This window comes from Gadus morhua, chromosome 17 (genome assembly GCF_902167405.1).
Source record: "Gadus morhua chromosome 17, gadMor3.0, whole genome shotgun sequence".
NCBI classification, from domain to species: domain Eukaryota; kingdom Metazoa; phylum Chordata; class Actinopteri; order Gadiformes; family Gadidae; genus Gadus; species Gadus morhua.
In genome coordinates this window covers 1,209,485-1,233,161 of record NC_044064.1, presented here as the reverse complement: position 1 = coordinate 1,233,161, position 23,677 = coordinate 1,209,485, and the positions used below count along the sequence as shown (strand labels likewise).

The window sequence follows — 23,677 nt, the reverse complement described above, 5'->3', positions numbered from 1 at the left end:
ATTAAGACATCTCTTGAGTGAAATAGAATGCTTGATCTTTCCAGTTTGTAAAGGTGAGTAAAATGACGCGATAAACGCTCCTTTCATGTGAACGCGCATTGAACCTAAAGCGGAAAACCAAAAAGAGCCTGGGTATGTTCAGCGAGGTTCGTAGTATACCCCACAGATAGTGTCATGGTCGGCGTGTTTGGGGAGAGGGGAGGAGGGAAGGGTGGAGAGCAGAGTATTTGCTTTGTTTAATTAGCACTAGAGCTAGCTTTAGATAGCACGTCTGGCATATTGTACCTTTGATAACATGCATGAGCCCCTCTTGTATCACACTGGGGATCAAACATCTGCTTACCTTTGCCCAAATTTTCTTGTTTGCTAACAGTTGGTGTGTTGGTAATTTTAAAGTCAGGACAACCTGCGACACCTGAAAGATAAGAATATTAGAATCATCTAATGAAGTCTGGGTTTCTGCGTGCATTGATTGATCGCATTGATTGACATATTTAAGAATTAAATGTTCATATTGAAAATGACTTTAGATCTGAAAATATTGATTTAATGCATGGAACTCAGATGGCTGTTTGCGTTATGGACATCGTCATTGGCTCTTACCTTCAGTGCAGTCTTTCAAGGGTAACAACCGCGTTGCTGATTTCAGTAACAATATCTCCATAGTTTTTCTCCAAGTCAGCATTATTTGGAACCGACAGCACAATATCATGCATTACATTCACTCTAGGAAGAAAGTTAGCAGAAGTAAAGCTCTTTTAATTATTCTACATCCACCACCTAATTCAATGTAATTTAAATGTAATTTAAATCAACACAATAATGTAACAAATCTGCCCAACCTTTGTTGGCTTATGGAATCCTGATATTGTTCATTCAAACAGAAAGAAGGGTTTATTTCTTATTTTGTACTATTGTGGAAAAGTAGAATCTGTCACTTACCCGTTACTTCTCAAACTCCTAACAAAGGAAACCGCACGACTAAGAAAAATAAATACTTTGAGTTAGTATGAAGCATTTTAACACGCAAAGTATCGATCATCTGAAGGTACTGGTAGGTAAGATTTGAGAGTTGTAAAGAGAAGGGGCGGGAGAGGAGGAGCGGACAAGATTTTGAAACAAAACAATAAAAAAGTGTCGCCTGTCACACACCTGTGATTGACAGGCGAGAGGAACTCCGAAATGTTGGTCGGTGGTCTAAAATCTAAATGGGTCAACCCGAAATGGATCTTCTCACAGCGCATTTACGTCAGTGAAAGCTGATGGATGGCTAGGCCATTTCTAACTAAAGACACTCAATCAACACCTTAATCTCACCTCCAGCCATTTTAACGATCGTCTACACAAATGAGTATCTTACCTCACTTTTGTAACAATCACACCTGTGAAGTTGAATTTGTTCTTATTTTTATAGTATGAAGTCATCTGTATGATAAAAAACAAATGATTAACAATAGAAACATAATACATGCTTATTTTTCTTTCTTGAATACTAAATCAAAAACACGTCAAAATTCAAAGGTCCCATGGCATGAAAATCTCACTTTATGAGGTTTTCTAACATAAATATGAGTTCCCCTAGCCTGCCTATGGTCCCCCAGTGGCTAAAACTTGCGTTCGGTTTATACGAGCACTAGGTGTTCTGGTCGCCTTTGAAAAAACTGAGGCTCAGGCGCTCTGATTTGAAATGTGGTCCCATATGCCTTCATAAGGGATCTAAGCTCCTCCCCATTTTCTGTCTTGCCCGCCCAATGAATTTGTCCCGCCAATGAGATACGACCGTGCGAGCGCCACATGTGTGTGTGTGTTACGCCCCGTGCCCACTACCTCCGTCCGTTGACTGATCCCCATTGACTTTGAATGGGGACGGCCGCGCAATGCATTGTGGATCAGTCCGTTCCGTTGGAGCCTTCGGCTCCGTCAAGAAGTTGAAAAATGTTCAACTTTTTCGGCAGCGACGGATCCGTCATCCAATCAGATCACGTATGCAAATGTAAGCACTGTGACGCGACTCGGGCTCTGACGATACTGGAAAGTGGGAAAGCGGGTCATCTTGCATCGCAACAAGCAGGAAGAAGCGGGAAGAACCCGGCGAAGCGATTTGATTGGCTGACGGATGCCTCAGCAAAGACTACTCCCCCATCAGTCAGCCACGCCTTCCCACGTCCGTTGACTGACGGAGGTAGTGGGCATGTAGGGTAACACACACACTGTAACGCAAGTGTTTGTTGTTGGTGTTATGGCGCATAACACGTCGGTTCTTTGACGTCTCTTGTATTTCCACGACGAGACTGTAGTGGGGGTTATCTCAGCCAGGGTTGAGAAGGAATTGGGGGAAAGGAACTTTGGCTTTGACTCCCTGAAGTACATGAACTCCGTCATGCTGCCTGCCACCGGTTGCAGCAAGGAACCACCGCCGCGAAGCACCATCGCCCGGCAGCCGGCAGCCGACAGCCGGCTGCCGGCAGCCGGCAGCCGACAGCCGGCAGCCGGCAGCAGGCAGCCGGCAGCAGGCAGCCGGCAGCAGGCAGCCGGCAGCAGGCAGCCGGCAGCAGGCAGCCGGCAGCAGGCAGCCGGCAGCAGGCAGCGTGCGGTTCAGTCTACTTCAGATTGATGTGGAAGTGGAAGAACCAGAGACGTTGGAGAACCCGACAGTCGTTTTTGATTCATAATATCGTCTGGAGCCGCACACAGCTTTTGGCCGTGATAATATGTATTATATGATGTATTATATGATATTATTTAGATATAGAGCTCCAGGGCCCCGTTTCCCGATATCGATGGATCTTCACTCATTCTCTCATCATTCTGGTCATTCTCTCGATGGATCTCTCGAACCATCGATAATTTCTTTGGAGCGTTTCCCGAAACTCCTCTTAACGTGAACGCGCATTCGCTGCACTCACGACGATCGTAGGATTGTAGGCCTACCTGTCCACTGACATGGTGCTGAAACGGGCTACGACGCAGGGGGAGACGCAGGAATGTCGGAGGAAAATGGGGTTAAAAAGGGTTAAAATATCTAACCCCATCAAGGCCAACCGCAGAGTAGCCTACGAAAAAAATTGATTGCAATAATATGAATGCGAAAGATATTAAAACACAATTGATTAAGCCTAGGCCGACATATATATCAGTCCTAATCCTGAGCGCACGATAGGGAGGTGGAATTTGTGCTTTTTTAGATGCCTTCACAAGTCCAGCGGAGGGCTCCAGTTTTCGCCGGCCAAGTCATGCGCTGTGATATGTGTGACAGCTATGTTGCACAACATTGCAGCTAAGGCTGGGGTAGCTTTGGTTGAACCGGAGGACATTGAGGACGAGGACGACGAGGAAGATCGGTGTGAGGACGGCCTCCCTCATAACTACGCGGCTGGTTTTCATGCACGTCGAAGAGTGATTGAGACTTTTGTAACCCCCTCCACCCTCCCACATGTCACTAAACATTCCCGTCAACGTGACCAATCCCCACCATATCCCAGCCTTTTGCCTGCTCCTTTGCATTTTTTTTATATTTTTATATTTTTTTTATATATTTTTTTTACATTATTTTAGGCTACGTTTTATGAGTAGCCTATGTCAGTGTGCACAAATACCCCCCACTTTCTCTCACACATTTTAAGTGCCCTGCCTGCTCAAACATTTCCTGGACTGTCTCTCTCAAACTAAGAACATAATGGCCCACATTAGGCTCAGACGCACGTGATACACCATTACCAATGTGTTGTAATAAAACGCATCCAATACTAGGAATGTCCGCTAGTTACGCCACTGAGGCTGTAGTAGGCTAACGAGGCTCTTAGCGTCCTACGAGTACCCTGGAGCACTCGTTAGCTACGAGCGTTTTCAAGACGTTCGTTACCAAAGATGCTTTCGGGAAACGGTGTGAAAACTGTACGATGCTCGTTCGACCCACTCTGCAATCCACTTAGGCTAAAGATGCTTTCGGGAAACGGGGCCCAGGTCTGTAATACAAGTGTTGTACACTTCCTTGTTATTTTGATAATCATTCTGCGTTTGTTGTTATGGCGCAAAACACTCGTCTCTGGTCTTTCCACAACGAGACTGGTAGTGGGGGTTATCTCAGCCGTGGTTGAGGATGGATTGGGGGAAAGGAACATTGGCTTTGACTCCCTGAAGAACATCGAGCACGACATGGAGGAGAAAGGGATTGTTGGCCCCAAATGTCTCCCGCTTGAGTCCCGCTTCCCGCTGCCGAGGGACCACCGCCTCGGCGCTGCAGGAGGCGGTGGTCCCCGGCTCCGGCGGGAGACAACCGTGGTCAACAATTGCGGGCAAAAATCCCTTTCTCTTCCATGTCGTGGTTCAGTCTACTTCAGATTGATGTGGACGTGGAAGAACCAGTGACGTCGGAGAACCCGATGCAGTCGGTTGAGATTCATAGTATCGTCTGGAGGCTCACACAGCTTTTGGCCGTGATAGTATACGTATATTATATGATGAACACTGGCAAACAAGATAGACCATGACATTCTTATTTCGGTGCAAAAGGAGGCCCTGTTTAGACTAAAATCTTGATTGAACTTTGACATTTCGGAGCGGTGCCCTAAGACCCGATATGTGGCACTACAGCTGCAACGTTAGTACAGAATATTTTGAAAAACCACCTCCAGATATCACATATGCAACAGACGTGGCATAAGTACTTCTAAATTAAATCAAATCTACTACTATATCTGATCTAATCAGTTCACACAACCGTTACACAGCTGGGTGCCATGGCGGAGATGATGGGGACTGCTCATGCTCAATACAGCACCACAAACCAAACCCAAATCCCTAAACAGTCGCAGCTCAGATAAATGGAAAATTAGGCTACTGGCCTCATACTACTTGATTAAAGTCCAATGATAATTATAAAAACAAAATACCTAAGAATCCCACCTGTTACTTTATCCTTGCTACTTATGCTTATATCTATCAAAGTTCCATACATATTCACAATGCCAGCTATTTTACTCACCTGTTCTGTAAAGTTCTTCACAAAGTCTTTGTAATCTGGTGAGTTGATATCATCATATGATGCTTTATAAGCCTGGTCCACCACCATCTCAATAATCACTTTTGTATTAACCACATCTGTAAGAGTAAACATTTTGAAAAGATTACATTTGAGACTTTTTTAACGTGAAGAATGCTCTCCAAAATACTTATGAAAGGAAAATATACCTGGTTTGACATTATCTGAGAAAAGCTCGCAGAGGTCTCCGCGGAATCCTGTTAGACAGATACATTTTGTACCATTGGGATATCCTCCATTCTGGCAATCTGGTGGTTTATTTGTCGGAACCGTGGATTGAGCAGTCGTTGGTTCAGCGGGGGAAGTCGGCAGCGTGGATTGAGCAGTCGTTGGTTCAGCGGGGGAAGTCGGCAGCGTGGATTGAGCAGTCGTTGCTTCGGTCGGTGAAGTCGCCGCCGTGGATTGAGCAGTCGTTGCTTCGGTCGGTGAAGTCGCCGCCGTGGATTGAGCAGTCGTTGCTTCGGTCGGTGAAGTCGCCGCCGTGGATTGAGCAGTCGTTGCTTCGGTCGGTGAAGTCGCCGCCGTGGATTGAGCAGTCGTTGCTTCGGTCGGTGAAGTCGCCGCCGTGGATTGAGCAGTCGTTGCTTCGGTCGGTGAAGTCGCCGCCGTGGATTGAGCAGTCGTTGCTTCGGTCGCCGCCGTGGATTGAGCAGTCGTTGCTTCGATCGGTGAAGTCGCCGCCGTGGATTGAGCAGTCGTTGCTTCGGTCGCCGCCGTGGATTGAGCAGTCGTTGCTTCGGTCGGTGAAGTCGCCGCCGTGGATTGAGCAGTCGTTGCTTCGGTCGGTGAAGTCGCCGCCGTGGATTGAGCAGTCGTTGCTTCGGTCGCCGCCGTGGATTGAGCAGTCGTTGCTTCGGTCGGTGAAGTCGCCGCCGTGGATTGAGCAGTCGTTGCTTCGGTCGCCGCCGTGGATTGAGCAGTCGTTGCTTCGGTCGGTGAAGTCGCCGCCGTGGATTGAGCAGTCGTTGCTTCGGTCGCCGCCGTGGATTGAGCAGTCGTTGCTTCGGTCGCTGAAGTCGCCGCCGTGGATTGAGCAGTCGTTGCTTCGGTCGGTGAAGTCGCCGGCGTGGATTGAGCAGTCGTCGGTTCGGTCGGTGAAGTCGCCGCCGTGGATTGAGCAGTCGTTGCTTCGGTCGGTGAAGTCGCCGCCGTGGATTGAGCAGTCGTTGCTTCGGTCGGTGAAGTCGCCGCCGTGGATTGAGCAGTCGTTGCTTCGGTCGGTGAAGTCGCCGGCGTGGATTGAGCAGTCGTTGCTTCGGTCGCCGCCGTGGATTGAGCAGTCGTTGCTTCGATCGGTGAAGTCGCCGCCGTGGATTGAGCAGTCGTTGCTTCGGTCGCCGCCGTGGATTGAGCAGTCGTTGCTTCGGTCGGTGAAGTCGCCGCCGTGGATTGAGCAGTCGTTGCTTCGGTCGGTGAAGTTGCCGCCGTGGATTGAGCAGTCGTTGCTTCGGTCGCCGCCGTGGATTGAGCAGTCGTTGCTTCGGTCGGTGAAGTCGCCGCCGTGGATTGAGCAGTCGTTGCTTCGGTCGGTGAAGTCGCCGGCGTGGATTGAGCAGTCGTTGCTTCGGTCGGTGAAGTCGCCGGGGTGGATTGAGCAGTCGTTGCTTCGGTCGCCACCGTGGATTGAGCAGTCGTTGCTTCGGTCGGTGAAGTCGCCGCCGTGGATTGAGCAGTCGTTGCTTCGGTCACCGCCGTGGATTGAGCAGTCGTTGCTTCGGTCGGTGAAGTCGCCGCCGTGGATTGAGCAGTCGTTGCTTCGGTCGGTGAAGTCGCCGCCGTGGATTGAGCAGTCGTTGCTTCGGTCGCCGCCGTGGATTGAGCAGTCGTTGCTTCGGTCGCCACCGTGGATTGAGCAGTCGTTGCTTCGGTCGGTGAAGTCGCCGGCGTGGATTGAGCAGTCGTTGCTTCGGTCGCCGCCGTGGATTGAGCAGTCGTTGCTTCAGCCGGTGAAGTCGCCGCCGTGGATTGAGCAGTCGTTGCTTCGGTCGCCACCGTGGATTGAGCAGTCGTTGCTTCGGTCGGTGAAGTCGCCGGCGTGGATTGAGCAGTCGTTGCTTCGGTCGCCGCCGTGGATTGAGCAGTCGTTGCTTCAGCCGGTGAAGTCGCCGCCGTGGATTGAGCAGTCGTTGCTTCGGTCGCCACCGTGGATTGAGCGGTCGTTGCTTCGGTCGGTGAAGTCGCCGCCGTGGATTGAGCAGTCGTTGCTTCGGTCGGGGAATTCGGCGGCGTGGATTGAGCAGTCGTTGCTTCGGTCGGTGAAGTCGGCGGCGTGGATTGAGCAGTCGTCGGTTCGGTCAGTGAAGTCGGCAGCTTGGATTGAGTCACTGGTTCAGTTTTTGAAGTTGGCAGCGTAGATTGAGTAGTCACTGGTACACTTCTGGAAGTTGAAAGCGTAGATATTGTAGTTGAAGTCCCTGTACAGAAAAGTTATTATCATACACTTATTAAGCATTTGCATTTTGCCGTACATGTGAACGATAATATTCTTTACAATAAAGATAAAAAGATCAATATTTCTGCCATTTTAAGTCTTCATCTACATATTCCTCTGTACATTCTGTGTTTGATCATGCTCTCTGGAGCCTTAAGTATAAAATTAGTTCAATGTAAAAATAATCTGTCGACAGTGTATCACCTAGAAGATCTCTGTCTCGTATCTGCACTCTGAAGTTTGACGCAAAGTCAGGCAATAAAGAAGGCTCTTGAAACCTTCAACAATGAGATTCGTTTATGTAGAAAGAAACTTAAAGACACTGTGTGAAACCTAACTGAATCATGTTATGAACACCCCCCCACCGCCCCCCAAACACAGACACACACACTTAGATACATTTCCTTAGAAAATCTGCAAGTGATTAAATTATCCTAAATAAGATCTTTCTGCACCTGCATATACTCTAACATACACAAATATACACATGCATATGCGCGCACACAAACACAAACGTGCACCCAAACCCTATTATATACAGCACATTCAGAAAGGATTACAGTCACTAATCCTTTTTTTCGCACATTTCCCTAGGCTCGGGTATTATTAAAAAATGGATCCAATTCACAAATAAATATGAATAGAGTCATTGGAAAATTCCATTTCGATTCCTCAGTCCTTGTTGCTACACCTTGATGGGCGCCCTGTGGCCGCTGCGTTGATTAATGAGGCGTGCGGCGGGGGAAAGGCGCTCACAGTGAACACAACGAGGCCGTGAAGGAATAGGAATACAAAGAGGCTGCGACACAAGACCACGCCGTGGACCGTGTCAGGAGACGAGGCGAGCCCGGCCCAGGTTCTGACCCGACTCCTCACTGGGCCGCTCGGCGCAGGTCATACGGGATTGGTTAACATTTGAGCGGCGGCTCGTTATGTAAATGTTACATAACTCCCCTGTGTGAGTATATATATATATATATATATATATATATATATATATATATATATATATATATATATGTGTGTGTGTATGTATGTATGTATGTATGTATGTATATATATATATATATTTTAACGGCGTTAAACTTGTTTATCGCGCGATTAAAGCAAATGCTTTATTTATTTATTTTTTTCGCTCAAAACAAAGAAGCAGTAGTTTATTTTTTAATCGCTTGACAGCACTAGTATATATATGTATGTATATATGTCAATGTATATATGTATGTTTGTATATATATATATTTATATATATATATATATATACTAATACTGTATATATAAAGAGAGATATATAGTTATTTATGTGTCATAATGTAACTATATATAGATAGATATCTCTCTCTCTATATATATTATATATAAATTATGATATTTATATATCTTTCTTTTTATTTATATATATATATATATATATATATATATATATATATATATATATATATATACACACAGTATTATATATATATAAAAATAGATAGATAGATAAATAGAGAGAGTATTTATTAGTATTTGCTGCTCTTCCTCATATATATATATATATATATATATATATATATAGGAATTAGTATATGCTGCTGCCCCTATCCCAGTTTTGTAATCAAGCCTCTATTCAAGTCGACATATTTTATGCCTTTATTGCTAATCGGTTGAAACACCTTGTTAGCGTTGTAGTTAACCGATAAAGCCTACTCATTCATACGATACATTTCTTCCTCCTTACACCATCTCCTCCATTATCTACAACATGAATCGCTCACCCTCCACCAGCGGTCCACAGAGGACCACCACCCAGGTGAACACCACCCAGGTGAACACCACCCAGATGCTCCTACGAGAAGTCGAGGCCATCGCGGCCCGCAGCCTTTCTGAAGTTAGCCGGGGAGAAACGATTCCTCGTGAAAAAGAAAAAGAGCGTAATCCCTTGTTTGAGCGCGTCCAGCGGGATCCCAAGGAGCTCCGGTGTGTGAATGTGCAGTTTGCCCCTGTAGTCGTCCTTATCCCCCCCAGACTTCCCAGTCCACCAGTAGGAAGCGGGCATCAAGTCATAAAGGGCTCTACGTGTGATAAGGAAAAGGGAGCATGCGGTCTCGCAACCACAAAAAGTTATCAGACAATATATCAATTCCACAACACTCCTTGGCCACTTTGAGATTATTTATTTGATGATGGTTTACAAGGTAATAAAAGTCCTTCCTGAAAGGGGCAAAGGTTTTAGAAAATAAAAAACGATTTCAGTCCTGGGCAAGACAACCGAGCCTAAATAGTTGGAATGCTATAATGATTAGTCTACGTTAAGAATAGAACAGATTCAAAATCTTTTAACCGACAATATAGGTGTTACGTATAATTTCTTAACAAATGGGTTTGGTTTGCAATGTTCTTTAATGATTGACCGATTATTCATTATCTATCGGTTAAGGAAAGCGCATGACCTTTGAAGGGTTTTTTATCACAAGCAAATCTTGATAGTTACACCATAAAATGCAGAATAAACATTACTCTCACTAGCGGATCACATGAACATTCATTAGAAAAGGTTTTACATGCATGCAGAGTCTGGGCTAGATGGGGTTTGGGGGGCCTGACACAACTGCAGCACTAGACGAGCTCTTTCTACGGCCCTGCCTCAACCCCCGGGGGAGAGAGACGTCAGCGGGTTGGGCAGAAAGAGCAGCGTTGTTGATCCTCCGTGGTGTGCGTTGTTCGGTTAGGGAACAGTGATTAATAATAATAAGATAGTTAAAAACAATTAATTAGTGGTATTGATGATTGTTTTATTATTTACAGGGTTTATATTAGTCTAAAATGCATGATTTAGTGATGTATACATGATAAAAACATTTATACATTTGTATTAACGTTTATATAAATATGACTTCTCTGTTTGATATTAACTTATACTAATTATGAGGGTTGGACTTTAACTTTGCTGAGTTGGAGTCAGATACTGTGGGAAGCAACAAAGTACTTTGACCGTGGGTTTGATATTATGATTTTGCGTTTTATAATGAAACATTTAAAAGAAAGTTATCCTGTCTCGTTGCTCGCGTTACAAATGCTGTGAGATAAAAAAAAGAAAAATACTTACTCTGACAAGTGGTGCACTTTTATTATTATTATTTATCTATTTGATTAGGACATTGCACATTAATCAACATGTCAGCCAGAGCATCAATATAAATATGCCGGAGTTAGCTTATTTGCTCATTTACATCCGTTGTCCTAAGGCAAGTCAAAAACAACATACCAGTATACAAAATAGATAAAAAACACTTTTACACACAAAATAGGTCCCAATTCACATCAAGAGTCCATGTAGAAAAAGTAGGATCACCAAAGGTTACATATGAGAGCAGTGGGTGTTCCACAAAGCCGGTTTTATCCCATAACCGGGTAAGTTAACCCAGGGTTTGCGGTAACCCTAGGTTTCGCGTTCCAAAAGGATCACGGTATGTTAGTTGCTATAGAAACATATGCTCTGAATCAAACCTGGTCAGAGCAGGTTTTGCGCAGGTTAAGTTTGAAACATAACCCGGTTTTGGGTATTTAAACCCGCGTTCACCACAGATTTCATGTGTTCACAATGGCATGCCCTTTTGATGAGAGAACTGCTGATATCGGAGCGCAAATTATACGTGCAATCCACCGGGAGCGATTGATAAGACCACGGCTCGACATCTTGGCATATCAAATGACTTTTTGCTGGAGTGGAGAGATAGGCCTATAGATTCTCGCGCAAATCTTTAACATATTTAAATAGCCTTACATAGCCAACACTACCAATCGAGGACCTGGCCTCAGTTCACTCCAGACTATTTGCGTAGCCCTCCATTTTTTGCAAATGGTAGTTTTATCTAGGCTATAATGTTGGAGATGCTGAGCACATCTCAGTCCTTTCAGATGACCCATCCAAGATTTGTATCGGCCTCCTATCATACAAAGAGCAATATTGTCTGAGTACTATGCCGAGAGGCACTTACAACACAAAGTATAAAATAGTCCTAACGGACTTGCATCCACAGGAGAATGTTTGACCGTTACACGCACTAATCCATCTTGATCTGTGAAGTTGATGAAATGTCACTTTTAGGTTTTCTACCCAGTTACCAAAAAAATAAACATTTGGAATAGTATGCGCTGTGGCAAGCACATGGTTTGCATGTGTTACTTCGAAGGTAAAAAAATCAAAAATACAAGAAAACACAAAAACATACATTCAACCAGTGGGGTATGGCCCCTGACTCTCTGAGGTAGGTACCTCCAGGTACCCCCTCCATGCCAGGGCGCCCTGAATTTATGTTTATTAACAGCTCCTCCACCGGGGTCAAGACAATTTGAGGGCCAGATCCAGTCTGCCGACTGTCGGCCTTTTCACGATTCGCTGAAAAAAATGGCTTATTTAAATTTATACCAATACGATGGTGGGAAAAGCTTACCAGTTTGTATGTTTTTTATACTTCCTTTTTATACTTGATCCGCTGAACGCTTGGAAGCCATCGGAGTACATATTTCTTTAGAAGAAAGGGGTTATGTGGTAGGATCTTTAAGAATGCTTAACTGGGATATTTATACATTCATGGCTCAAATATTAAGGATCATGCTTTTGACGTGTAACTAACGCATTTACGCGGTCAGCGATCCGCTGCCAGGCTTTGGTTCTCCGGGTTGCAGAGGCTTTAGCGTTCCCTTTTCTTGTGATAATGTCCTTCTCCTCGTCATAGCTCTCCAGGAGAACCTGGAGTTCCATTTCATTGAAATAAGCGGCCCGTTTCGCCATTTCGATCAGGGTTTCCATGATCCATACATCACGTCTTTTTAGGTTTGGCGTGGACGCGCCCAACCCTGTGTTAACCAACCCCGAGTTGATTTAACTAATGCATAACCGCTGCTGTGGAACCGAAAACTCTGGGTTAGTCGGCACAGGGTAAATCAACCTAGAGTTCAGCGTTAACTCAGTGTTTGTTAAACCTCCGTTCGTGGAACACCCCTCTGGTCTGGCTTGCTACTAACCACTGTTTAAGGGTCTTTTTAAAGGTGGTGTAAGTGGCACAGTCTCTAACATGAGATGGTAATATATTCCAGGACTGTGTTCCTCTGATGGACATCACCATGGAAAAGAGGGGCGAAACAGAGCGGCCCTGCAGGTCGTTGGTGGGTGGGGGGGGGGGGGGGGGGGGGGGTGGTGGAGGATGGCAGGGAGAAGCAGCCTATCCTGGCCCAATGCTACTGGACTCTGAGGCAGAGACACTTTCTTGGATTTGGTCGAAGCTTATAATTGATAATACATTCAATGACGTGGTTTGAAAAAAAGGCCTCAGGATTACGGTAGTTCTCAATAAACAGATAACCTCTCACTTTCTCAATTCTTTATTAAATTTTTAAATAACACCATTGCATACATCATACATCCTACATCATACATCATGTCTCCCTGGAGCCCTTCGTCTCCAGACGTTAGGACAGCAGAGCGGGACTTTGTTAAGCTGGGCATTTGATAAATAGATTTCCTGGTCCTCAGGGGACCGGTACACTAACTCCAGCTGGCGGGCGGGTCCCGCCACGGGCCCCCCCCCAACGTGATCTGGGGCCGACGGTTCTGCATCTGGAGATAAAGGTTAAAGCAAAGGATATTTTTATTGTCCTGGGTATCGGCTTGTTTTCACGACAAATGGCCTTATTCACCTGGCGGACATCTTGGTTCTAAGGGCTAGCTGTGTTGTGGGGTTCTAAAGGCTAGCTGTGTTGGGGGGTTCTCAAGCCTAAAGGCTCGATTCCACCGCACGCGTTACGGCAGCGTTTCCGGCTGTGGCACGTCTTGGCCGCGGTCACCGCAGCAGATAGGTTCCACTCTAATCAATGAGACCATTTCCACCAGGCGCGGCTTCGGAACGTCTCAGCAGCGTCCCGGGAGCGGCTTGCCGCGCCGCAGCGCTATCATTCCGTAGCACTTCTATTTTTGCCACAAGCCGTTGCTGAACCGCGTCAATTTCAACAGAGCAGATCGAGCAGGGCAGGAAGTGAAAAAGTAAAAGCCATAGAGCATCAAAAGGTCTCAGAGGGTCGGCAACATGGGACGACGAGAGACATTGTCGAAGTTCCGCAACATGAAGTAATTTATGAACCAACATTAGGTTTAGGATTATCGCGTGATCGCGTGATCTCGCGTGAATACGGCTGCCGCTCCGCTGCCGTAACGCGCCCGGTGGAACTGCAAGCAGGGCAGAGTCGCAGCCGTTCTGTGCCGCAGCCGTAACGCGGCCGTAACGCGTGCGGTTGAAACGCGGCCGTAACGCGTGCGGTGGAATCCCGGCGTAACTGTGTGTCCTTACCGGCTGGTTTATTGATAGCTGGTTCTGTGGTGATTCGGAGGCGCCGGTAGAGGATGCGGCGTCCTGGTCGCCCCTGGTCGAAGCGGCGGTTCCCCGCGGGGGGGTCTGGATCAGGTAGTGGCCCTGGCGGTTGGTCGGGTCCGCGCTGAAGGAGGGGTTACTGTACATTCCTTAAAAACAGAGATACACTTCAGTATCAACTCTCTGTGAACCCTGTACAAAGAGCTTACCTCAACTAACTTTATCCATAATAAACCAACACCTTTTATCTAGAACACGTTTCGGTACAAATAAAGAGACAGACTTCAGAGGGTGCACGTGCTGGACTGGGCTACGTCTCCATAGTCATTACCTGAAGGTGCAGGGAGATGATCTCTAGATTTAGGCCAGACTACGTCTTCCTCCAGGAACTCGTTCACCAGCGACTCTCTGACGTCTCTCTTGCTGCAGAGAACGAGTAGGACAGACACATGAAAGCTGTTCTACTGGATCCACAAAAAGAAGCTGGCATTTGTCAATGGTGCTGTAGGTAAGATCTGAGAGATAACTACGTGGGCGTGTGTGTGGATGATGGCTGGTTGAAGCAGCCTCACCTGGCCCAGTCAGACTGGACTCTGGAGCGGGTGGGGTTGCACACCTGTGGTGCATTACGTAATCAGTGTGCACCGGATAAACCAGCCATCACCACAAACCCTCAGGGAGAGATCTCCTGCATGGCAACATGTAGCACCAGGCCAAGTATCATCAGTGGTGGACAGTAACGAAGTACAAGTAATTCTTTATCGTACCTAAGTAACTTTTTTCGTATCTGTACTGTACTTGAGTATCATTATTTTGTGAAACTGTACTTTCACTCAACTACATTTCGTAGGTGAAAATCATGCATTTGACTCCACTCCATTCGGAAAAACCTGTCGTTCCTTTCAACGTTATTTTCCAAGACATGCATGTTGTGTGTGTGATTGTGCGCACGTGTGTGTCTGTCTGCGCTTGGCCCCTGCGCCGAGGGTGTTTGTGTGTTTGTGCCTGTGCGTGCCCCCTGCGCACGTGAATGTGATTGTGCGCACGTGTGTGTCTGTCTGCGCTTGGCCCGTCTGTGTGTGTGCGTGTGTCTTAGCGTTGCCCCTGCGTGTGTGAATGTGTGTGTGTGTGCACGTGAGCAGGGGCGGGCCGTACTATTAGGCAAACCAGGCATTTGCCTGGAGCCCCAGGCCCCATAGAAGGTTTTTGGGGCCCCCAAAATGCCCCAATGCATATATTTTGTCCCCATATTTATTATTTTTATAAAAATCTCTTCACAATAGTAGCATCGGGATGTCTAATTACTCATATTTTGACGATCTTTCCGTGTGCACCCCCCTTCAGTCCGCACTACATGGACTATTCCATGTTACGCGCATCACGCTCATCACGCGTATGCAGAAATGATGTCCAATTCAAAACAGTAAGTGGTAAGAGAGAGAGAGAGAAATCGAGTGAGACATAAATCGAGTGAAACATGAAGCGATCTTACGAAAGCGGGTCAGAAAAAAATAAGAAGAAAGACCAAAGGCAGGACTTGCTTTCAAAGCTGCCAAAGCTATCCAGCTTTTTTACAGCCGCCGCAGTGTTAGTGGGACCGTCGGCGGATCAAGAGCAGCCGTCTACGTCGTTTGCTGTCACGTTACTGCTCCTTTCATTCCATGTGGCTCTGGCTCAGCCAGCAGCGATGCTAATGACGTGTGTCAACAAACTGACGGAGATGATGCACAACTGGTAGTGAATATTGCTCATTCTCCTTCTTCCACTTCGGTTATTGAAATTGATGACAATAACGATAACAATGACTGCAAGACACATATTCTTGTGGATGACCCAGCATTCTGGCCCAAGCTGCTGTGTCTTGGGCAGGCGCCAGGGCCGTAGCACCAAATCCTGGGCCCCTATACTATAGGTACTGATGGACCCCCCTGCGCCAAGTTGTTGACGGGGGGGGGGGGGGAGAAAGCGATTGTTGACGGGGGGGGGGGGGGGGGGGGGGGGGGGTCAGGAGTGATTGTTGACGGGGGGAGGAGGGGTAAAAAAGAATGTAAGATAAAAAAAGAATTTTTTTTTTTTTTTGGTCATGGGCCCCCCCTCTGCCTTGGGCCCCCCCACAACTGTCCCCTTTGTCCCCGCAGTCCGACGGCCCTGGCAGGCGCACACATATTCTAGTGGATGACCAAGCACTCTGGCCCAAGGGCCGCAGATTCACAAAAGCATACTATTACATAGTAAGGGAAAATGATGAGAGGGTGAACAGGTCTTGGTTAGTCTAGTGAAAGTGCAGACCGTGTTTTTTGCTTTTGTTGTTGCCTTTTTGGAAAACAAAAACAACTGAGTGAGGAAGGATTTAAACACTGGAATAACCTTGCAATGCATCTAATCAACCATGAAAGGTCTGAAGAGCACAGGAAAAATACTGATAGCTGGAAGCAGCTATCAGTAGGTTTCCAGTAGGTCACAGCATATAGCTGCTGTGACCTACTGGAAACCCTCAGGTAAATGATGACATAAGGTTAACAGTCAGTGTAATGTGTCAACATAACTAATCTTATTGTTTTGTATGTTATTCTCAATTTGTAAATACATAATTAACATTTGCATGAAAGAAGGATAGTGACTTTTGTTCATCCCTTGTATGGAGTATCTCATTATGCGACATAAGGTACAATAGACCGGTAGAAGCAGGGGCCCCTAAATTACTGTTCGCCTGGAGCCCCCAAAGGGCTAAGATCGCCACTGCACGTGAGTCGGTCTGTGTGCAGCATGCGTGACCATAGACAATAAAGTGACGGATCCAAATGAGTGCTCGTGCACCACAAGTGTACCAATCAGAACACATCGTGATTCGTGCAGTTTGGGCGGGTTTCTACCAAGTTTTGCTTTTGTCCTCGTGTGTCTGTTTAGCCTTCAAATTTCACCGTCACGTTTGACGTTTATAGCCAAAACATTTTAATGGAAGAAGCGCCAGATATTGAAATTGAGACCCCATGGCCATATTTAAGCAAACTATTTGAAGTAGTGGAAAGGAAGAAGACTTGTTCATTTGTAAGTGCCTTCTTTGTCTGCTTAAGAAGCATACGATTTCCTCTTTCAAGAATCTGCCGTCCAATCTAACACATTGAGGTAATTATGATCATTTCTAATTATATCAGTACCAGATATCGCAAACATAAAACATTGTATTTAGAGTGGTGTTGGTGGGGTTTCTTTTAACCTTAAATTATTGTATAAAGGACATAGCAAGACATTGAAATTACATTACACCAAATTATTTACTTTTGATACTTAAGTACATTTAAAGCCAAATACTTTTATAATTGTATTCAAGTCGACGTTTAAAGGGAGTACTTCCACTTTTACTTGAGTAATATTTTACACTAGCTATCACAACTTTTACTGAAGTACGTGGTCTAAGTACTTCGTCCACCTTTCATTAAAGGGGACATATTATGTGTGATTAGCCTTACACACATATATATATATATCCTTCCCACACTCACACCTGGTGGTATAATATGTCCCCTTTGACTAAACTTTTACAATAAACAGGCGTCCAACACCACCCCCACCACCACCATCCTGCATCCGTTGTCTTGTTTCACCCAATAAAATTGTGGCAGCCGCCTAGTTGGTGTGAAGCATGCAAATTCACAACGAACACGTGTCAACCTCAAACAGAAAATTACACCCAAAACAAAAGCTCGTTAACTTTACCTACAGCTGATTTGATGGTACGAGAGAAAGGCATCAGCTTACCGGTTCTGTCGTTGCTTGTTGAAGTAGAGGTACCCGGACAGAGCTCCCATGGTCAGTAGGAGAACTACGAGAGTAGTTGATAAACCAGCGTAGAAGGCAACCTTGTAGATTGGAGAACTGCAGTCATCACCGAGGTACCAGGTAGAATCAACATTTGCACATCTGGAAAGGAGGAGAGGATAGGCAACGAATAAGGTGACAGCTTCTGCTTGTGGATATCGATACGTTTTTTCAATGAGGATTAGAGGTAGGCTTTATAGACACATACTCGTACTTTCATGCAGCATTTATTCACTAATTAACTCATAGGCGGCATGTGGCTACCGAGCTAGAGTGGGTTTGCTGGTCACCGAAATGGTTGCTAGTTGCATCCCGGCTCCTCCTAGCCGAGTGTCGAGGTGTCCCTGAAGCCCAACACACACCGCCGCCTCAGCGGCGTGTCAAAAAGATCGCCCCCATTATTCCGGACGTACTAGCCAACACCAGCTTCGTGCCGCGCCGCCCCACTAGGCTTCACGCCACTGTTCTACTCCCTAGCGTCGCCGCCCCTGAAAATGCCTCTTTTTTTTTTCTGACTGCTCCTGATGAGCTAGCTCACGCCTTGCATAGCTGACACTACCCTCGGTGTGTGAATGTGTGCATGTATGGTTGAATGTTTGGCAGTATTGTAAAGCGCTTTGAGTGGCCACTGGTTAGAAAAGCGCTGCATAGGTGCAGTCTGTTTACTCATCTGTCACTACAGAAGTCTCAAATCTGAACCAGACCGAACAATCCGTAACATTTCCTTCTATAGATGATCTGAGCTCATGAAGTTCATTTGATGCCGGAAAAAAGGAGACTTGTTGGTCGACAACATATTATTTCTCTGTGCATGGGGCATTTTGTAAAAAGAGTAAAGCATCCCAACAACCAGCCGACCTACTCGCAAGTGGGTCCGATGCCGCTATACACGTTGCATACGCCCTTGTTGAAGCAGTGCTTTGGGTTGGTGTGATTCTTGTCACACATCGTCACACAACTCCACCCACTGGCATTCAGGGCTTCATAGAACTCAAGAAGAGATGAGTCTGGAATGATGTCTGCACAAATATCTGAAAGGGAGGGTGAGGGGGAGAAAGGGAGAGAGACAGAGAGAGAGAGGGACAGAGAGAGAGAGAGAGAGAGAGAGAGAGAGAGAAACACACAGACAAACGTGTCATTATCGTGACGGTGACAAAGTAATCCACCCCTTGTATGATGTGGTTGTGGGCAGGGTGGTGTATTCATACTTTGCAGTCACGTGACTACCATGGCTACCTGGAGGGCAACCTTTGCCGACAAAATGGCGACGAACAGCGGCAAGCCAGGGGAACTGCAACCTTACAGATTTCCAATAATACAATCAATCAACTATTTAGACCAAAAATGTTCAAATTGGATCAAGAAAAGATAGATATACTCAGAACTTGTGATCCATACACAGCACCCAATGATGTGTTCATTGCTTTGAATTTGGCTGGAGTTTGGAGATATTTAAATGTATCTTCTGTCACCTTATACCGCACAAAAAATGAAAGCCCACAAAAGTATGGATAACTACCTTTTTTTCAAGACTGGGTGGCTTAACAATGTTTTCGTATGGGAGTCAATCAAATAACTTTTAAGTAGCCCTTTAATTGACCAAGTAATGAGGTAGCGTCCGCAAAAGTTACATTTTCTCAAGCATTTCTGAAGTTCCAGCGCAGCGGAGCTCTTTGCTGCACTCTGAAATAAAACAGCTTAGGACCGTTTAGTGACGCCTCCGCCAGTGTTGCCAGATTGGGCCAGATTTCCAACCCAATCTGGCAACATGGGCTATCCCCATGACGGCAGAGGGAGGGTTATTTTCCATTTTGAAATAATCGTAATTATAATGTGCAATTAAACAATATAGATTACTTGTGGCAAATTCTAATCTTATAGACAACAATACAGTTTTTCTCCTTTTCGGATGGGATCCGGTAAAAACATAACCCCGGCTTCACTCCTCGGCAGTTAATACATCCAATCACAATCACAGCAACTATCTGGCACATCGTTTTCACCTCAAAATATCAACTTTCGTTCGTATGGTAAAACTGGTGACGTCCTGGCAGATCCTTGATTAGGTTACTAAGTCGCTAGAGAACGTTGTTCTTGCCCGCCAGCCAGTCGTCGTGAAGTCACGTGCAAAGTATGAATTTCAGGTTTTCAACTCCGAGGTGGGGAGTATCCCGGTAGTCCCACTCTGGGTCATATCCCGGTAGACACACCCTTCCTCTCGGCCACAGTGACAGGGCTAGCCCACAGCTGCTCATGAAAGGTAGAATATGCTAAACAAAAAGTAAGCTCTTAAACCCAATGTGTCATGTAGGCGTTAACCTCAAGGCTACAGGGGTCTCTGCAGAAGCACCGGTTAGTGTTTGGGGAGAGGAGGGAAGGGTGGAGAGCAGAGTATTTGTTTCGTTTAATTAGCACTAGAGCTAGCTTTAAATCGCACGCCTGGCATTTTGTACCTTTTTAATAAAATGCATGGTCCCCCCTTGAATCACACTTGGGATCAAACATCTACTTACTTTGGCCAAAATCTTCTGGTTTGCTAACAGATGTTTTGTTGGAAATGTCAAATCCAGGACAATCTGCGTCACCTGAAAGATAAGAATATTTGTATCATCTAAGGAAGTCTGGGTATGTGTGCATATTGATTGATTGCATTGATTGAAATACTTTTGATCTGAAATTATTAATTTAATGCCTGGAACTCAGATGGCCACTATGGATGTCGTCCTGGGATCTTACCTTTTCTGCAGCTAGTGAGGTTAACAACCGCCTCCTTGATTTCATTAACAATATTTCCATATTGTGTCTCAAAGTCAGCATTATTTTGAAGCAACAGCACAATATCATGTGTTACATTCACTCTAGGAAAAAAGTTAGCAGAAAGAATAGCTTTTAATTATTAACAATATTTCCATATTGTGTCTCAAAGTCAGCATTATTTTGAAGCAACAGCACAATATCATGGGTTACATTCACTCTAGGAAAAAGTTAGCAGAAAGAATAGCTTTTAATTATTCTACAGCCACCATATCATTCATTGTCATTTAAATGTAATTTAAATCAACAAAATAATGTAATAAATCTGCTCAACCTTTGTTGACTTATGGAATCCTATGGAATATGGAAGATGTGTTTATTTCTTATTTTGTACTATTGTGGAAATTAGAATCAGTCACTTACCCATTACTTCCTGACCTATATCTCCTGACAAAGGAAACTGCAGGACTAAGAAAGATAAATACTTTGAGTTAGTATCACACATTTTAACACGCAGAGTATCGCTCATTTGAAGTTGCTGGGAGGTAAGATTTGGGAGTTGTAAAGAGAATGAGAAGAAGGGTAGAAGCCAGCAAGATTTCAAACGAAACCATGAAAAAGCCATTGAGAAGTGTTGCATTTCAGCTACCTGTGATTGACAGGCAAGATGGACTCCGAAATGAGCCATATGTGGTCTAAAATCAAAGTTGGTCATCCCGGAATGGATCTTCTGACAGCGCATGTAAGTCATTAAAAGCTGAAGGATGGCTAGGCCATTACTAACAAATGACACCCAATCAACACCTAAATCCCACCTCCAGCCATTTTAACGATCGTCTACAAAAATGAGTACCTTACCTCACTTTTGTAACAATCACACCTTCGAAGTTCTTTATGTTCGCTTTTTTATAGTATGAAGTCATCTGTATGATAAAAAACAAATGATTAAAAATAGAAACATAATACATGATCCTTTTTCTTTGTTGAATCCTAAACACTGGCCAACAAGAAAGACAACGCCATGCTTATTTCCTTGCAAAAGGAGGCCCTGTTTAGACTAAAATCTTGATTCAACTTGGACATTTTGGAGCGGTACACAGGCCCTGATAAGTGGCACTACAGTTACAACGTTAGTGCAGAACACCTGTGGATATAACATACATGACGGCCGTGACAAAAGTACATCTAGATTAAATCCAATCTATTACTAAATCTAGTTAATCAGTTCACACAACTGTTACACAGCTGGGTGCCATGGCAGAGATGATGGGGACTGCTCATGTTCAATACTGCAACACATACCTAGGTATACCCTATATACGTAGGTTAGGTTTACCCTATATACCAAGGGAAGGCCTACCCTAAACATGGCTGCAGTTCAGATAATTAGAAAGCTAGGCTACTGGCATGAAGCCCAATAATAATTATGCAAACAAATACCTAATTGCCAATTAGATACGCAGGGTATAATAATTGCTAGAAGAATCCTACCTGTTGTTTTATCCTAGATAATTATACAAATTTCTGTCTTAGTTCCGTAAATATTCACAATGCAAAAGGTTTTTTTCTTACCTGTTGTGTAAAGTTCTGAACAAAGTCTTCGTATTCTGGTGATTTGTTATCGTTATATTCTGGTTTATAATCCTGGTTCACCACCACCTCCACAACAACTTTTGTGTTAACCTCTTCTGTAAGAGTAAACATGTTTGCGAAGATGAGACTGAGACTTTTAGTAAACTGTGAAGAATTCTCTCCAAAATGCTTATGAAAGGGAAATATACCTGGTTTAACATAATCTGAGAAATGCTCGCAAAGGTCACCGCGGAATCCTGTTAGACATATGCATTTTTCTGTACCATTGCGATATCCTCCATTCTGGCAATCTGGTGGTTTAGTTGTTGGAACCGCAGATTGAGTAGTCGATGGGACGGTAATTACTGGTCGAGCTGTTGAAGCCGGAACCGTAGATGCAGAAGTCACTGGTCGAGCTGTTGAAGTTGGCAGCGTACTTTGATTAGTAAATGGTTCAGTTGTTAAAGCTGGCGGAGAAGATTGAGTAGTCACTGTTATTGATGCTGAAGTTTGAACATTAGATGGAGTAGTCAATGTTTCAGTTGTTGAGGATTGAAGCGTAGTTTGTGGAGTCAGTGGGTCAGAAGTCACTGTTCCATCAGTTGAAGTCAGAACTGTGGATGCAGAAGTCAATGGTCCATCTGTTGAAGTCAGAAAAGTGGATGCAGAATTCGATGGATCTGGTGTTGAAGTTTGAACCGTAGTTTGAGAAGTCAGTGGGTCTGAAGTCAATGTTCCATCTGTTGAAGTCAGGAATGTGGAAGCAGAAGTCAATTGTCCATTCGTTGAAGTCAGAACTGTAGATGCAGAAGTCACTGTTCCATCTGTCGATGTCAGAACTGTAGATGCAGAGGTCGATGGCTCTGCTGTTGAAGTCAGAACTGCGACTGCAGAAGTCGATGTCTCGGATGTTGAAGTTTGAACAGTAGTTTGAGAAGTAAGTGGGTCAGAAGTCACTATCCCATCTGTTGGAGTCAGAACCGTGGTTGCAGAGGTCAATGGTCCATCTGTTGAAGTCAGAATTGTGGATGCAGAAGTAAATTGTCCATCTGTTGAAGTCAGAACTGTGGATGCAGAAGTCAATTGTCCATTTGTTGAAGTCAGAACTGTGGATGCAGAAGTCGATGGCTCTGCTGTTGAAGTTTGAACCGTAGTTTGAGAAGTCAGTGTGTCAGAAGTCACTATTCCATCTGTTGGAGTCAGAACTGTGGATGCAGAGGTCAATGGTCCATCTGTTGAAGTCAGAACTGTGGATGCAGAAGTTACTGTTTCATCTGTTGAAGTCAGAACTGTGGATGCAGAAGTCGATGGCTCTGCTGTTGAAGTTTGAGAAGTCAGTGGGTCAGATGTCAAAGGTCCATCTGTTGAAGTCAGAACTGTGGATTCAGAGGTCAATGGTCCATTAGTTGAAGTCAGAACTGTGGATGCAGAGGTCACTGTTCCATCTGTTGAAGTCAGAACTGTGGATGCAGAAGTTACTGTTCCATCTGTTGAAGTCAGAACTGTTGATGCAGAAGTCAATAGCCCATCTGTTGAAGTCAGAACTGTGGATGCAGAAGTTACTGTTCCATCTGGTGAAGTCAGAACTGTTGATGCAGGAGTCAATGGTCCATTTGTTGAAGTCAGAACTGTGGATGCAGAAGTCGATGGCTCTGCTGTTGAAGTTTGAACCGAAGTTTTAGAAGTCAGTGGGCCAGATGTCAAAGGTAC

The 23,677-nt window shown here is 45.1% G+C and overlaps 2 protein-coding genes across 2 annotated transcripts; both read right to left on the bottom strand.

The window, feature by feature from the left end:
- Positions 1-4,980: 4,980 nt before the first annotated feature.
- On the bottom strand, positions 4,981-9,320 carry LOC115529912 (cysteine-rich, acidic integral membrane protein). Its single transcript, XM_030339059.1, has 4 exons — positions 9,230-9,320; positions 8,229-8,271; positions 5,191-6,978; positions 4,981-5,100 (listed from the first exon to the last, which is right to left on the bottom strand). The coding sequence occupies exons 1-3, from the start codon at positions 9,318-9,320 to the stop codon at positions 5,376-5,378; spliced, it is 1,737 nt and encodes a 578-aa protein (XP_030194919.1). The 3' UTR covers positions 4,981-5,100; positions 5,191-5,375.
- Positions 9,321-12,823: 3,503 nt separating this feature from the next.
- On the bottom strand, positions 12,824-23,028 carry LOC115530041 (mucin-3B). The gene is made up of 11 exons (XM_030339223.1): positions 22,177-23,028; positions 21,968-22,083; positions 21,254-21,318; positions 20,819-20,863; positions 20,378-20,499; positions 20,155-20,226; positions 18,504-18,672; positions 17,582-17,743; positions 14,154-14,245; positions 13,802-13,971; positions 12,824-13,074 (listed from the first exon to the last, which is right to left on the bottom strand). The coding sequence occupies exons 3-11, from the start codon at positions 21,316-21,318 to the stop codon at positions 13,003-13,005; spliced, it is 969 nt and encodes a 322-aa protein (XP_030195083.1). The 5' UTR covers positions 21,968-22,083; positions 22,177-23,028; the 3' UTR covers positions 12,824-13,002.
- Positions 23,029-23,677: the final 649 nt, after the last annotated feature.